The sequence below is a fragment of the Camelina sativa genome, chromosome 11, assembly GCF_000633955.1.
Source record: "Camelina sativa cultivar DH55 chromosome 11, Cs, whole genome shotgun sequence".
Classification (NCBI taxonomy): Eukaryota; Viridiplantae; Streptophyta; class Magnoliopsida; order Brassicales; family Brassicaceae; genus Camelina; species Camelina sativa.
Window position 1 is genome coordinate 17,999,655 of NC_025695.1, and position 15,842 is coordinate 18,015,496.

Below are 15,842 nucleotides of genomic sequence, written 5' to 3' on the forward strand. Positions count from 1 at the left end.
CAACTATACCGGTTAATGATCAATTAGTTTTTATCTCTTAATGTCATTTTCCAGCTTCCAATTCGCAATTCCATTTTAATCTTTTCAACTCGACCCATGAAGATAACTATTTTTTGTCAATTTTTTTTTGTAAACGATTTATTTCCGATTTGGTTGTATGAGCCTTTGTCTAATAGTATTAGACTAGTTCTCAGTCTTGCGTCCGTCTCATTCTCTTGTTATTTTAGAGCCAATAAATATTCTTTGAATCATGTCAACACTTACAAAGCTTTTAGGAAACATAGTAAATATCATCAAACTATGCATTACATGTATATATCGTTCTCAAAATATGATTTTCCCTTAAACTAGAGCAAAAAAAAGACTTAGACGAGAGTCCCACCGCTGACGTACTCAGTAAAGGCCAAAGCAACTAGACCGAGCATAGCGAAACGACCGTTCCATAGCTCAGCGTCTGACGTCATGAACCCTTTTGACTTTGCCTCGGCCCTTATTCCTTTGAACAATGGAACCATCGATGCCAACGTCAGCAACGCTGTTGTTCCAAGAAACCACCCGACGCCACCGTCGGAGATCTGAGCGAACACGTTCTCTCCCTTCGACAACTCCACCGCGATGGCAGCCACGAATCCAACCATGGCTAGTCTTCCGTTGATCCTCTCGGGCGCTGGACCGCTGAATGCTAGTAAATCTCTAAACTTCGTACTCACCTAAACAAGAAAACAAATCATTCAACTCACAAATTAATCAAGAACATTCATTATACGGGAACACTTTGGGCTTAAAATGATTACAAGACTATGCTAACGCAAAGTCACATTACATAGTCAAATTTCTAATGATGTTTATATAAATGACTTCGACCACTAGATCAAATATAATTATATATATACCTTAGGCTTGCTAACTGGAGGAGGAGATGGTGGCATTTGCGGTTGAGCGGCCGAGGTCGAGGGCACGGAAGAGTCTTCCTTGATAGGATCTCCCTGAGCCATGCACCTGACTCCAACCGGAGCATTCCTCTTGAAGAAGAGTTGCTTTGTGTTTCTGATGTTGCGTGTACTCAATCCACCGGAAGGAGCGGCAAACACTGACTGCATGTTGAACGACGCCGTTGCCATTTTTGAATAGGATCGAAGAAGATTGGAAGTAGTGAGAGGAATTGAAATTAACTCTAATGACTTGAGGATTGAGATGGAGGTTGTTTGTGTTGTAACTCAAAGATCATATCTTTATTTATAGATCTAGGTGAAATGTGAATGATAGGTCTAGTATTTTCTGAATTTTATGTCGTTCTTTGTCTTTATTGATTTATGGGATACTCATTTTTTGCGTTTGTGGTGTGTAGTATTGAGTAATATAATAGAAAGAAATCTAAAAAAGGAAAAGAAAAAACTAAATTGCATACTTTTACTCTTTAGGGAAGAAAAATATTCCTCAGTACAAATGTTTCAATTCTTTATAGTAACAACAACAAATTCATTGGTCATTGAAGATTATAAAAGTAAGTTAAATTATTGCACTTGAAATCGTTGAAAATGTGAAAACGAATTTAAATATCAGGAATTTGAGAGTTGAACGCTAGACACTAAAACACGTAGTAGCCAAGAATTTTAAAACGAGAGAGGTGACGTGCCTTCTTTCATCACACAGAGAGACATATCCTCCTTGACGCTTGTATTGTTCTGATTGGCCAACGCCAAGTGGGTTTATTAAAACACATAAAGAAAACTAAAGATTGTCTCAAAATATTTAGAAACAAAGTTAACGGCTCAACTTCATTTCACTTGGGAGATTTTGTTTCTGGTAGAGAGAAGTCGCAGTCAATCTCGTCTTGTATTGGAACTTACTTAACTTCATTATGGCAGACCCATGCTGACTCCTTTTGATCCTTTCTGTTTCCCATTCATGGCTGCGTGCCCAATTCTCCTACGTTCCCTTATATTACGCATTGGAACGGTAATTTAATAAACAATCACATATACACATCAATAAATATACATATCTGAAACATGTATTTTTGTAGTCTTAACTTATGAATGAATGAATGATGCAATCAAATAAACAAATTTAGGCTAAGATGATCTAATGGGATGCAAGATATTTCAATACCTTTATGATGTTGTAGCATAAAAGATGTCAATTCATAAAGTGTGAGATGTGCATACAATCAGAATATGAACAGTAATCCAAGTTAAGCCAAGTATAAAAGTGGTTTTGGTAAAACAGTTTGATGAAAGTAATAAAAATGCAGAAAATAAAGATGCAGAAAGGAAAATGCTTGAAATAGAGGTTGAATGCAAGTAAGTAATGCTGAATTTAAACTAACAGAAGTACAAGCACTAAATAAAACAGTAAAGGTGCAGAATTAAAATAGAACAGAAAGTAAAGGAACAACCCGAAGGTGCTCGATCAAGCACTCGACCGTGTGACTGGTCGAGTGACTAGGTCGAGTGGGTTCTGACGAAGAAACAGATGCAATCTTGACAAACTTAAACTGAAACAAATGCAATAAAACAGGATGATATGCGATAAGTAAACAATCAAATGGTAAAGAAGGCTTCCAGAGATGGATTCATGGGCTAGTGTTCAGGCTGTGACTATCTAAACTGATCAACAAACCTCAATCAAACATGAGCTATCTCTAGACAATGATCTTAATGACTCACTAATCCACTCTCATGACAGAAGTGATCAAGTTACAATAACATCCCAACCCAACTCTCATTGGTGAAACCATACTGAACATGCCTTAAGCATCAGACCATTAATTGTCAAAGACCACCTTGTGCAACCAATCTCTTGGGACAAGCATGATAATCTCCAGTATTGGCTTTATCTAACAACCTAGACATTGGTGTGATGCTAGGAAGCTTAAGATCTGCTCTTACCCTCTCAGATATAAGAACAGCTTAGAGCACACCCAACCCAGAAGAGATATTTAAACAAGCTAGCTTGACCATTCCAGACTACCACAGCCCTAAACCAGCCTAATCCATCTCCAGAATCCTAAATCACTACTCAGATGCACAAATCATGATGATGATGAACATAAACCCAGAAAATGATGAAACTAGCATGATAAGCAAGCTGAAATGATGAACAACAACTTAATATAAAGAAACAAGCTCCGATTCTCAATACACTGAAAGTTATGGAACTTACAAAGTACAAAAATCTGAGAGAAAACAGTAAATAAAAGGTGCAAAGCAGTAAATAAATCCTAAAAACCCTTAAGGGGTAAGAACTAGGTTTTCTTGGTGGCTACAGAAACTTTTTTGGCTAAAAGAGGACTTTTTGCGGCCATGGGGTACAAAGAGTATATATAGGGGGAGAAGGAAGCCCTGATTTGGCTATCAGACAAAATAACAAGGCGGCTCGATGTACTCGACCAGATGTGGTCGAGTGGCCTTGGTCGAGTGGGTTTCCTTCTGCTTCCTACCGGTCGAGTCTTGTGTTCCACACGATCGTGTGCTTCCCATCCAAACGGTCGAGTGCTTCATAATCAGCTGGTCGAGTGGCTGTTGGTTTTCTCCTTGATTCATCTCCTATTCACTCCATTGATTTCACTTTCCTTTTCCCAGATGCTATTTCCATGCTTCTTGAGTCCAATTCACCTGTTCAAACAAGGAATAATGCAAATGCAATGCAGATCCTACTCTAATGCACAAACAGTCCTTAAACTATATAAAAGTGACAAGATAGGCTGATAAAACATGTAAAAGATGTAAATAAACAGTGGTTGAACAAGGTAAAATATGTACATATCAACTCCCCCAAACTTAGTCTTTGCTTGCCCTCAAGCAAACAAGACACAAGAAGGAAGAGAGGTTTGAAAGTGGAATCTCAGAACCTTAAACATGCATATAGACTAGCTAGAATCAATGCCCAAGTTACTAGTACTATGATGCAAGGTGAATGAGCTATACTTAAAGATTTTTGACAAGCCTTTCACAACCTTAACTGATTCAAGCCTTAGACTTCCACATGCATTCAAATCAGTCATTTCCTTTAACATTTATTAAGCAAGAACATGAATCAGATTATGCAATGTTTAAACTCATTTGGCATGGTAATAAGGGTTAGAGACAAAAATGGTCTCTCTTTTGAGTGGGGCTTATCAAACACAAGGGTTCTCTCACAAAAAGTGGATTGAACTTTAGAAGAATGCTAAAGGTAAGATCAGTTAGACACATACAAGAACAGAACCTTGTCTACCCAAAGGTACCCAAAGTGTTTGTTCCTAATCATTCTAACCCCATAATGTCCTAATTCTACCCTTAAGCTTCAACTTCTCTCTTTTGCCCTTTTCTCTTTTCTGTTGTTTCAGTCCTAGGAGGGATTTCTTACTGATTTCTCTAGTGCAATGGAGGGTTCTTTCTTAAATGCTAAGGTTCTCTTTCTTACTTGTTTCCCAAGTCATAAAGCTTTTTTGACTAGACCCTTCTTTTCTTTCTTTCTTTTCTTTGACCNGAACAAGGTAAAATATGTACATATCAACTCCCCCAAACTTAGTCTTTGCTTGCCCTCAAGCAAACAAGACACAAGAAGGAAGAGAGGTTTGAAAGTGGAATCTCAGAACCTTAAACATGCATATAGACTAGCTAGAATCAATGCCCAAGTTACTAGTACTATGATGCAAGGTGAATGAGCTATACTTAAAGATTTTTGACAAGCCTTTCACAACCTTAACTGATTCAAGCCTTAGACTTCCACATGCATTCAAATCAGTCATTTCCTTTAACATTTATTAAGCAAGAACATGAATCAGATTATGCAATGTTTAAACTCATTTGGCATGGTAATAAGGGTTAGAGACAAAAATGGTCTCTCTTTTGAGTGGGGCTTATCAAACACAAGGGTTCTCTCACAAAAAGTGGATTGAACTTTAGAAGAATGCTAAAGGTAAGATCAGTTAGACACATACAAGAACAGAACCTTGTCTACCCAAAGGTACCCAAAGTGTTTGTTCCTAATCATTCTAACCCCATAATGTCCTAATTCTACCCTTAAGCTTCAACTTCTCTCTTTTGCCCTTTTCTCTTTTCTGTTGTTTCAGTCCTAGGAGGGATTTCTTACTGATTTCTCTAGTGCAATGGAGGGTTCTTTCTTAAATGCTAAGGTTCTCTTTCTTACTTGTTTCCCAAGTCATAAAGCTTTTTTGACTAGACCCTTCTTTTCTTTCTTTCTTTTCTTTGACCAGAACCTTATTTGAAACTTTTACTATACCCCATTCTTTCACTTAGAGTTTGAATTTACCTTAAAACACTTCCCTCCTAAGGACTTTACCCTTTTCTTTCCTTTCTAACTCTTTTCTTTTCTTTTTGAACACACCAAGTCCCAAACCCAGAATTTANGAGGTTTGAAAGTGGAATCTCAGAACCTTAAACATGCATATAGACTAGCTAGAATCAATGCCCAAGTTACTAGTACTATGATGCAAGGTGAATGAGCTATACTTAAAGATTTTTGACAAGCCTTTCACAACCTTAACTGATTCAAGCCTTAGACTTCCACATGCATTCAAATCAGTCATTTCCTTTAACATTTATTAAGCAAGAACATGAATCAGATTATGCAATGTTTAAACTCATTTGGCATGGTAATAAGGGTTAGAGACAAAAATGGTCTCTCTTTTGAGTGGGGCTTATCAAACACAAGGGTTCTCTCACAAAAAGTGGATTGAACTTTAGAAGAATGCTAAAGGTAAGATCAGTTAGACACATACAAGAACAGAACCTTGTCTACCCAAAGGTACCCAAAGTGTTTGTTCCTAATCATTCTAACCCCATAATGTCCTAATTCTACCCTTAAGCTTCAACTTCTCTCTTTTGCCCTTTTCTCTTTTCTGTTGTTTCAGTCCTAGGAGGGATTTCTTACTGATTTCTCTAGTGCAATGGAGGGTTCTTTCTTAAATGCTAAGGTTCTCTTTCTTACTTGTTTCCCAAGTCATAAAGCTTTTTTGACTAGACCCTTCTTTTCTTTCTTTCTTTTCTTTGACCAGAACCTTATTTGAAACTTTTACTATACCCCATTCTTTCACTTAGAGTTTGAATTTACCTTAAAACACTTCCCTCCTAAGGACTTTACCCTTTTCTTTCCTTTCTAACTCTTTTCTTTTCTTTTTGAACACACCAAGTCCCAAACCCAGAATTTAAACCACCTAGTCCTATCTAGTTTGAAAAATGCAAACTAGAACTACACAAGGCTTTATTCTTGTCAGTTCAAACCTAACACTTTCTACCAAGCTCAATCCCAAAATAGGCCTCACACAGACAAGAATAAACATGGCTTGAAAGAAAGGTTGGTTATGGGTGGGGAAAACTGATTCAATGATGAAATCAGCTACTTGGATCAACAAGAGTGGTAAAAATGGAAAAGATGATCCAAATATGTATAAAGTATCCATGAGTTCAAAACATTACACAATCTGATAATTTAAAATCAACATTAGGTTCTTATAAATAGGAAATGACTTCAAATCACAACATGCTTCAGTTTAGACAGAATGCAATATAGAAATTCTAGACTTGGTTCAATCTTATGTTTCTAGCCACTCAACTAGCATCAAAGTACGATTAACTTGGGCATTGATCCTAGTTTAGTGAATTCAAACAGTGTTAACAAGGCTAAACTCATCATTGATCCCTAATGCAAATGTATGAAACAGTCTTATATGAAGCATGCTAACAAGATCCTAATATGCAATGCAAACTACATGAAAACTCCCTTTTTTTTTTAGGTTTTTGTGAAAAAAATTTCAAATTTTTATGGTTTTTCTATGACTTAGATGCAATGCAGAAGCTAGTATGATTATGCTAAAAATTTGAAATAAGAAAACAGAAAACAACATCAAATGTCATCTTAAACCCTCCCCCAAACTTAAATTACACAGTCCCTTGTGTAAGAGAAATTTGAAAGAGGATTTAAGAATNGGTATAAACAGTGGATAAGGTGATATTGGTACCTCAAGGGTTGTTGAAGAAGCTGTCCACATCTTCAGCCATGCTGTCATATGTGTAGCTTGAGCCTTGGGCTTGATTCTGACTTGTTGAAGGAGATGGGGGGAACTCGACTATGGCTCAAATGACGATGCTCTAGAAGGCTCCAAAGTGTTTCCAGCTCTAGATGGCACCCTGGTTGAGCTGCTCCTTCTCAATTGCCCAGCTGGTGCTGGGGGTGTGTTTCCACTCTTCAATTCAGCAATTTCCTTTTTCATACTTTTTGATGGATTTTGACATCTTAGCTAATTTCTTCTTCAGCTTCTCAGTTGTCTTACCATGCTACTTGTTCCACTTTGGAGTAATGTCACCCTTTTTGCTGTCTCCCTTACTCCTCTACTATCTCTTGGTTGAGGCTCATAGTCTTCAAAGTAGAACTGTTCTTCCCCATCAGCTATCAACATCACCACCTTGTTCTTCAACATAAGGGGCTGACCCATCAAACAGTAGCTCAACTGCTGGCCAAAAATCAATGTTGAGCCCTTGACTTATTGATGTAGCTCCTTGGTTTGACAGTACAAATTGAGCCTTTCCTACTTTTGGGTGGTCAAAATTGAACAGGTACTTCCCATGATGCTTCTCCTTGGCAAGAATGAGAGTGGAGGAAAGATATGGGATGTCAATCCATCTTGAATGGGTCTTTTCACCTCTAAGTGGGACATTTGCAGCTTTAAGTATTGGAGTAATGATGCCTCCAATGGTTAGGACTCCAGTTGAGCCCCTCTTGTATAGCTTGCTGACCCAACTTCTGTAGTAGGTTGTTTGATCAATGAGGACCATGGCTAAATCAGTTGGGACCCTACTCCCACAGATTGTGATCCCCTCTTTTGTTTTGTCCAAAACACCATAGAGGGCCATATCTATCATTTTGAGCTCACCTTCATTTATGTTCCCAGTTTCTTTTCTAGCAAACATTGTGTTAGCTAGAGCTTTATGAAAGTACCTCAGAACTGGGTTTCTAATTTTGGAGCTCTTGGATGAGGCTGAATAGTATGGTTTGTCATCACCAATGGTTTTCCAAACAGAGTACAGCTCTTCTTTTGGCATCACCATGTTGCAGTCAGTTACAGTTTCAAACCCATAGATTGTGGCTACCTCTAAAAGTGACATCTCATATTGTTTTCCCCTGATGGTGAAAGTGATGAAACCAGCTCCTCTCTCTTGGTCAACACAATCGGTGAAGTAGTGCATTTGGACAGTGGATATGAACTCATAGCTCTCCCTTTGATATCCCTCCATAGGTATTTCCATAAACTTGGTCAAACTCAGGAATTCAAAGAGAACCTTTATATCATCAGCAATGCCAAGCTCCTCCATAGTCTTCTTGTGAGGGTACCTGGTCCCTTGAAACTTCATTGTCATTAAGGCTTCAAAGATCTGAATTGATGTCAAGGTGCCAGATCCTTCTTCATTTCCACTTTCTTCTTGCTGGAATTCAGCTTCTGGCCTCTTCTCCTTTGTCCTATCTCTTCTGTATTCCTCATTGTCAACCTCCATTATTTCTTCACTTTCTATTTCTTTCTCACTCTCAGTTTCTTCTGAGTCTTCTTCAATGGGCTGCTTTCTCTTCTCTGTCAGATCACTCAACCCCCTGCTCGAGCCAGCATACGACCGCTTGCCCCCTCGAGTGCATGGTCGAGTTCTTCCGCTTGCTTCTCTTCTTGAGAGTAAGAGTGCATCACGACGATCCATGAACTCTTCAGCAGATTTCTTGGCCTCAGCTCGGCGGATTGCAGCTTGTTCTAGTGTTTCCCCTTCTTGTGAAGACATTGTGAAAGAGAATCTTGAAAGGGGATAGACTCAAAACTTAATAGTAGGTTAGTACCCAGAAAACAAAGAAACTTAAGCCTTGAGCAAGAAATAAGAGCAAAGAGAGATTTTAAGCTAAAATGAAAGTTTTTCTGCAAAGTGAGAGAGTGTGAGGGTTGTAGAATAGATTTAGGTGCTTATAAAGAAGTGGAAGGGGACAGAAAAGCAAGGTGGAGCGTGTATACCATTCAAAATTCAAAATTGGAACATTTGACTCACTTTGGCACATGCTCGACCCCGCCACTCGACCCCACATGGTCAAGTACCTGCCCAAGTTTGAATTTCAAATTTTTGCTTCTCCCTCCAATGAATTGACTGGGCTTGGGCTCGATTGGGCACTCGATCGTGTGCTCCTTGGTGGGCTGGTCGAGTGGCCTTGAAATTCCTTTCCATTGAGTCCAAACTCACTTAAGTCCATGTACAAGCCTCATATAAAAGTCTACCCAAAACAAACATAAAAGAAAAACATCAAAAACACAAGGGAAATTAAACTTATATACAAAGATACCTTAGGGAATTCCTCCCTAGTGAGCTTGTTTAAAGTCACTGAGCTTGACTTTTGGTTCATCCTTAAACTTGGTTTGGATACCAGAGAGGTGATGAGTTCCCCCTGGTTCAAATTGATCACCATGGTCCCTGTTGCTGGTCAAAATAATCACTACACTTGCAGCTTGTTTACTCTTGATCTTGAGTCTAGGTCTCACCTTCTTTAAAGACCTCTTGATAAGCTGATCCTGAAGATCCTTCACTAAACCAGTTAACACTTGAACTGAATCCTTGAGCTCTTCAATTGTCTTAGCCTGTGCTGAATTTTTAATCCTAGGGTCCTCTCCATCCTCAAAAGCTTCACATCTAGCTTTTTTCTCTACCACAAAGTGCTGACCTTCAATAGTAGGTTGATGTGTTGGATTGTTGATGTCAAACTTCATAGTGAAGTCTTTAGCAAGGTGGAGCTTGATGATTCCCATCTTAACATCTATTACAGCCCCAATTGTGGCCAAGAATGGTCTCCCCAGTATGAGAGGGTCTTCAGGCTCTTGATCCATGTTCATGATCACAAAATCAGTTGGGATTCTAGCCTCCCCTATCTTGACTAGAAAATTTTCAATTACTCGAACCACATCCCTCTTTGATCCATCTGCTAGGCCAATATAGAGATTGCAGGGCTTGAAATGTTCATACCCCAACTTCTCAGCCACTGAGTATGGCATTAAGCTTACTGAAGCTCCTAGGTCACATAGACACTTGTTGAAGTGCATATAGCTGATGGAACAAGGTAAGTTAAATGACCCTGGATCTTCAAGTTTTGTTGGGATAATAGCTTTCCCAATCTCTTCCAAATCATTGGTGTCTTGATCTTGAGCTTTTTGTTTGGATAATTCAAGAAGCATTTCCTTGAGGAAAGGATGTTGAGCATATTTTTCCAAAGGAGGTCCTCTTTCTTCCTCTTTTTTCTCAATGACAACCTCTTGCTTTATGGCCATCACTTCTCTTTTCTCAATGATCTCCCTGAGTTCTTTCAGGTTCTGTGCCTTGAAACATCCTGGGAATGGCAGAGGTGATTTATAAACTGGAGGAATGTACTTGATAGGTGCAACAGACTCGGTGGAGTCTACTCTACCACTGGCTCAACTCGGCACTCGATTGTGTGCCTGATCGTGTGCGTGGTCGAGTGCACTGTCGAGTGCCTTCTCTTCTCGGTATCCTTCTTCATTCTGAGCTGAAACTTGTTGAATACCCTCCCTATCTTGAATCGCACTATCCTTAGTGATAACATCCTCTGTAACAAAGATAGCCTTGGCAGTGAACTCCCTTGGGTTTTGAATTGCCTTTCCAGGCAGTTGATTAGGTTTTGGAGCTGAAGTAGAGGCCATAGTGCTCTTTATGAATTTAACCTTGGAGTTAAGGCTTTCAAACTTGATGTTCAGGTCATTGTAAGTGGAATCTATTCTCTGATTGATCTCAGCAAACTTCTTGGAGGTTTCCATCTGACCAATGGCTTGGTTAAGCAACAACTGCTGTATCAATGTTCTTAAGTCTGGTTCCTGGGCTTGGGTGGTATGAAACCCTGGTGGGGGACACATCTGACCCTGGTGACCTTGATTCTGTTGTTTAGGCACATAATTGTTCTGCTGCTGTGCTTGGTGTGGTGGATAGACTTGGTCCTGTGGATTAGCCACATTTGTACTCCTATAAGACGAATTGTTGTTCTTGAACTGGTTATAAGGTTTAAATCCTCCTTGGTTCTGGATGTAACATAGCTCAGCTATCTCATTCTCCCCCTCTTGAATTGTTGTGTCTTTCTCAGCAAGAAAATGAATGTTTTTCTGTTGACTGAGCAGAATCTTGTCTAACTTCTCATTCATCATCTTCATATCCTTCTTGTATTTCTCATCTGGGGTTGAATTCACAAATCTGACAGTTCTATCATAGTCTTCATTATAGTTTTCATCTGACTGGGCCAAATTTTCTACCAGTTCCCATCCTTCATCCACATGTTTGTTGAGAAAATTCCCATTTGATGCATTGTCCAACAACATTCTGATCTTTGGTAGAACTCCTCTGTATAGTGTGCTTAGCAGGGACTCATTGCTGAACCCATGGTGTGGACACTGAGTTTGATAACCCTTGAACCTTTCCCAAGCTTCATAGAAAGTTTCATTGTTTTTCTGTGCAAAACCTGAAATTTCATTCCTCAACCTTGCTGTTCTTGCATTGGAGAAGAACTTAGCTAGGAAGGCTTTCTTGCATCCATCCCATGTTGTGATGGCTCCAATTGGTAAGGTCTTCTCCCATAAGTGAGCCTTGTCTCCAAGTGAAAAAGGAAACAATCTGAGTTTGAAACTGTCTTCACTTACTCCATTTATCTTGGTTAGGCCACAGAGCCTGTCAAACTCATCAAGGTGGTCTAAAGGGTCTTCCATTGGCAGACCATGGAACTTGTTAGACTGAATCATTGTGATGAGCCCACTTTTTATCTCAAAATTATTATTTGCTACTGCAGGTGGAACTATTCCTGCCCTTTGTGTGTGAGTGTTTGGAGCATCTTCTGCTCCAATATGTCTTGGTCTCTGCATTGGTGGATCCATCAGTACTTGTTGCTCTTGTTCTTGAAGGATCCTGGTTTTCTGCTGTCGCAAGTCCCTTGGTAGGCGATTGATGTGATCTATGTACTTCTACAGGTTCTGATTTCCTTTTGATCTTGTTTGCATCAAGTAACATGACCAGCTGCTCGACTCGGCACTCGATGGTGTGCTTGATCGAGTGGAGTGGTCGTTTGCTAACTGACGGACTTGTACTCGATCACTGTGTTGAAGGTCACTCGATCGAGTGTAGGCTCGAGTGGTGTACCTGAAACTCAAATTAACCAACCAAAACTGTGACAGTGGTGAACAATTAGTAACATAACTTAATCTTGGAGCAATGTAAATCCTAAATGAAACAAATCAACACACTAATGGCAACAGCGCCAATTGAAACATGGATTTTTGTAGTCTTAACCTATGAATGAATGAATGATGCAATGAAAAAAAAAAAACTTAGGCTAAGATGATCTAATGGGATGTAAGGTGTTTCAATACCCTTATGATGTTGTAGCATAAAGGATGTCAATCCATAAAGTGTGAGATGTGCATGCAATCAGAATATGAACAGTAATCCAAGTTAAACCAAGTATAAAAGTGGTTTTGGTAAAACTGTTTGATGAAAGTAATGAAAATGCATAAAGTAAAGATGCAGAAAGGAAAATGCTTGAAATAGAGGATGAATGCAAGTAAGTAATGCTGAATTTAAACTAACAGAAGTAAAAGCACTAAATAAAACAGTAAAGGTGCAGAATTAAAATAGAACAGAAAGTAAAGGAACAACCCGAAGGTGCTCGATCAAGCACTCGACCGTGTGACTGGTCGAGTGGGTTCTGACGAAGAACAGATGCAATCTTGACAAACTTAAACTGAAACAAATGCAATAAAACAGGATGATATGCGATAAGTAAACAATCAAATGGTAAAGAAGGCTACCATAGATGGATTCATGGGCTAGTGTTCAGGCTGCGGCTATCTAAACTGATCAACAAACCTCAATCAAACATGAGCTATCTCTAGACAATGATCTTAATGACTCACTAATCCACTCTCATGACAGAAGTGATCAAGTTATAATAACATCCTATCCCAACTCTCATTGGTGAAACCATACTGAACATGCCTTAAGCATCAGACCATTAATTGTCAAAGACCACCTTGTGCAACTAATATCTTGGGGCAAGCATGATAATCTCCAGTATTGGTTTTATCTAACAACCTAGACATTGGTGTGATGCTAGGAAGCTTAAGATCTGCTCTTACCCTCTCAGATATAAGAACAACTTAGAGCACACCCAACCCAGAAGATATATTTAAACAAGCAAGCTTGACCATTCCATACTACCACAGCCCTAAACCAGCCTAATCCATCTCTAGAATCCTAAATCACTACTCAGATGCACAAATCATGATGATGATGAACATAAACCCATAAAATGATGAAACTAGCATGATAAGCAAGATGAAATGATGAACAACAAACCAACTCTTTTCATGGGGTCTATCTCCTTTCGGGATACATATATGTTTGTTTCATTTAGCTTTCCATAAAATATTCCATAGCTAAATAAAGTATTCACCATCTTAGTGAGACCAGTCTTAATTGTTCCCAAAAACATTAGAAGAACAAGACTGTTATCCTATTCGGTTATTGAACATTTTGGATTCAGAGAGAATAAGGCTCGTTTCATTTTTTTCTTGGATAATTTTCTTAGTAAGGCACTCATTCATGGAAGGCCCAAAGAATCATATCGGGGTTATTCACATCTTTTTTTTTTTGTCAAAGAACTTCCATTGAAATTAAAACCTCAAATGAAGTGAGTTCATACAAGAACAAGGTACAAGATAACAAGGTACAAGATAAGCAAAGAAAGATAAGGGTAAGAGCTCCATGAGTTTTCCAACTTTACCAAGCTTAGCAATATTTGAAAAATCTGTTGGGGTTAAAGCGGATTCGTCTTTGACTCCGAGCTTCACAAAATCTTTGACCAATGAATAGTCATAAACGGCTCTAGCGGATAACGTAATTGAATTCGCATTTAAAAAAGGAGAATATATTACCAAAATTTTCCACAACTACTTTCTCTATTCCTTCTTTGATATCGACCCTAGAGTTAAAAAAAAAACACGACTTGAACGTACACTCTATTGTCATTTTCCAGCTCTCAATTCTCATTTCATTTTAACCTTTTTAACTGACCCATAAAAATGACAATTTTTGGTCAAATCTTTTTAATATTGTGTTACCAAAAATAATACGAAGTTTACTGACTGATTCGGTTGCACCGTAGTGTATTAGCCTATTAATACTTTGTTCAAATTAATTTTGATTCATGTCAAGTTGTGAACACTTGGAAGCTTTTAAAAAATCTTAGAAAAATATCAAACTATGCGTTACAATTCTTAAAATATGTTTTTCTTTAAACTGAAACTGGAGCACAAAAAACTTAGACGAGAGTCCCACCCGCTACGTACTCAGTGAAGGCCAAGGCAACTAGGCCGAGCATCGCGAAACGACCGTTCCACAGCTCAGCGTCTGACGTCATGAGCCCTTTTGATTTTGCCTCCGCCCTTATTCCTTTGAACAAGGGAACCATCGATGCCACCGTCAGCAACGCCGTTGTTCCAAGAAACCACCCGACGCCACCATCGGAGATCTGAGCAAACACGTTCTCTCCCTTCGACAGCTCCAGCGCAATGGCAGCCACGAATCCAACCATGGCTAGTCTCCCGTTGATCCTCTCGGGCGCTGGACCGCTGAATGCTAGTAAATCTCTAAACTTCGTACTCACCTAAACAAGAAACCAAATTATTCAACTCACAAGTCTTTTATATATATCAACAACATGCATTATATGGGTTCACTTTGAACCAAATGATTACAAAACTAAACTAACACAAAGTCTCAATTACATAATCAAATTCTTATGATATATATATATATATATATATATATATTTAATTGACTTGGACCATTAGATCATATATAGACTATATACCTTAGGCTTGCTAACTGGAGGAGGAGATGGTGGCATTTGCGGTTGAGCGGCCGAGGTCGAGGTCGAAGGCACGGAAGGATCTTCCTTGATAGGATCACCCTGAGCCATGCACCTTACTCCAACCGGAGCATTCCTCTTGAAGAAGAGTTGGTTTGTGTTTCTGATGTTGCGTGAACTCAATCCACCGGAAGGAGCAGCGAACACTGACTGCATGTTGAACGACGCCGTTGCCATTTCTGAATAGGGATTTTAAAACACTAAGGATCGAAGAAAATTGAAGTAGTGAGAAATTCAATTAACTCTAAAGATTTGAGAATTGAGATGGAGTTGGTTTGTGGTGTAACTCAAATTTCATCTCTTTATATATAGAGTAGGTGAAATGTTAATGATAGGTCTAGTATTTTCTGAATTTTATGTCTTTGTTTATCTTTATTGATTTTAGGTATTTTGTGTTTGTGGTGTGTAGTAGAGTAATAAGTAGAAACAAATATCATAAAAGAAAAGAAATAAACTGAATTGCAAATTAAACTTCCACTCTTTTGGGAAGAAAATGATTCCTCAGTATAAATGTTTTTTTTCAAACATATGAGATGTTTTCCATCTTAATTTATTGCAAGTTTGTAACAACTAAACAAATTCATTGGTTATTTTAAAAATAAATTAAATTATTTCACTTGAAATAGTTGAAAATGTGAAAAAACTATTATACCAGGAATTTGAGTTGAAGGCTAGACACAAAATCACGTAGTAGCCAAGAATTTTAAAACGAGAGGAAAGTGAGGTGAGATCTCAAAGGAGCCACGTCTAGTTGAAAAAGTGCAAGTAAACTGATGACGTGCCTTCTTTCATCACACACAAAGACATATATTCCTTGTCTTTTTCTGATTGGCCAACGCCAGGTGGGTTTGGTAAAAACACGTAAAGAAAACAAAAGATTGTCTCAAAGTATT

The 15,842-nt window shown here is 38.6% G+C and overlaps 3 protein-coding genes across 3 annotated transcripts; all 3 read right to left on the minus strand.

Moving 5' to 3' along the window:
- Positions 238-1,220, minus strand: LOC104723715 (early light-induced protein 2, chloroplastic-like). The gene is made up of 2 exons (XM_010442108.2): positions 894-1,220; positions 238-710 (listed from the first exon to the last, which is right to left on the minus strand). The coding sequence occupies exons 1-2, from the start codon at positions 1,119-1,121 to the stop codon at positions 366-368; spliced, it is 573 nt and encodes a 190-aa protein (XP_010440410.1). The 5' UTR covers positions 1,122-1,220; the 3' UTR covers positions 238-365.
- On the minus strand, positions 10,439-11,899 carry LOC104728088. The gene is made up of 2 exons (XM_010447120.1): positions 11,560-11,899; positions 10,439-11,490 (listed from the first exon to the last, which is right to left on the minus strand). Exons 1-2 carry the CDS (start codon positions 11,897-11,899, stop codon positions 10,439-10,441), a joined length of 1,392 nt encoding a protein of 463 aa, XP_010445422.1.
- Positions 14,291-15,262, minus strand: LOC104723716 (early light-induced protein 2, chloroplastic-like). Its single transcript, XM_010442109.2, has 2 exons — positions 14,893-15,262; positions 14,291-14,685 (listed from the first exon to the last, which is right to left on the minus strand). Exons 1-2 carry the CDS (start codon positions 15,124-15,126, stop codon positions 14,341-14,343), a joined length of 579 nt encoding a protein of 192 aa, XP_010440411.1. The 5' UTR covers positions 15,127-15,262; the 3' UTR covers positions 14,291-14,340.

What these genes read in the sequence shown, in the direction of transcription:
- LOC104723715 (XM_010442108.2), bottom strand. Translation starts at nt 1,121, where the DNA reads ATGGCAACGGCGTCGTTCAACATGCAGTCAGTGTTTGCCGCTCCTTCC. An exon ending in CTCCAGTTAGCAAGCCTAAG is followed by an intron (nt 711 to 893) that starts GTATATATATAA and finishes TTTCTTGTTTAG; the next exon opens with GTGAGTACGAAGTTTAGAGA.
- LOC104728088 (XM_010447120.1), bottom strand. Translation starts at nt 11,899, where the DNA reads ATGGATCCACCAATGCAGAGACCAAGACATATTGGAGCAGAAGATGCT. An exon ending in CATCACAACATGGGATGGAT is followed by an intron (nt 11,491 to 11,559) that starts GCAAGAAAGCCT and finishes ATGAAATTTCAG; the next exon opens with GTTTTGCACAGAAAAACAAT.
- LOC104723716 (XM_010442109.2), bottom strand. Translation starts at nt 15,126, where the DNA reads ATGGCAACGGCGTCGTTCAACATGCAGTCAGTGTTCGCTGCTCCTTCC. An exon ending in CTCCAGTTAGCAAGCCTAAG is followed by an intron (nt 14,686 to 14,892) that starts GTATATAGTCTA and finishes TTTCTTGTTTAG; the next exon opens with GTGAGTACGAAGTTTAGAGA.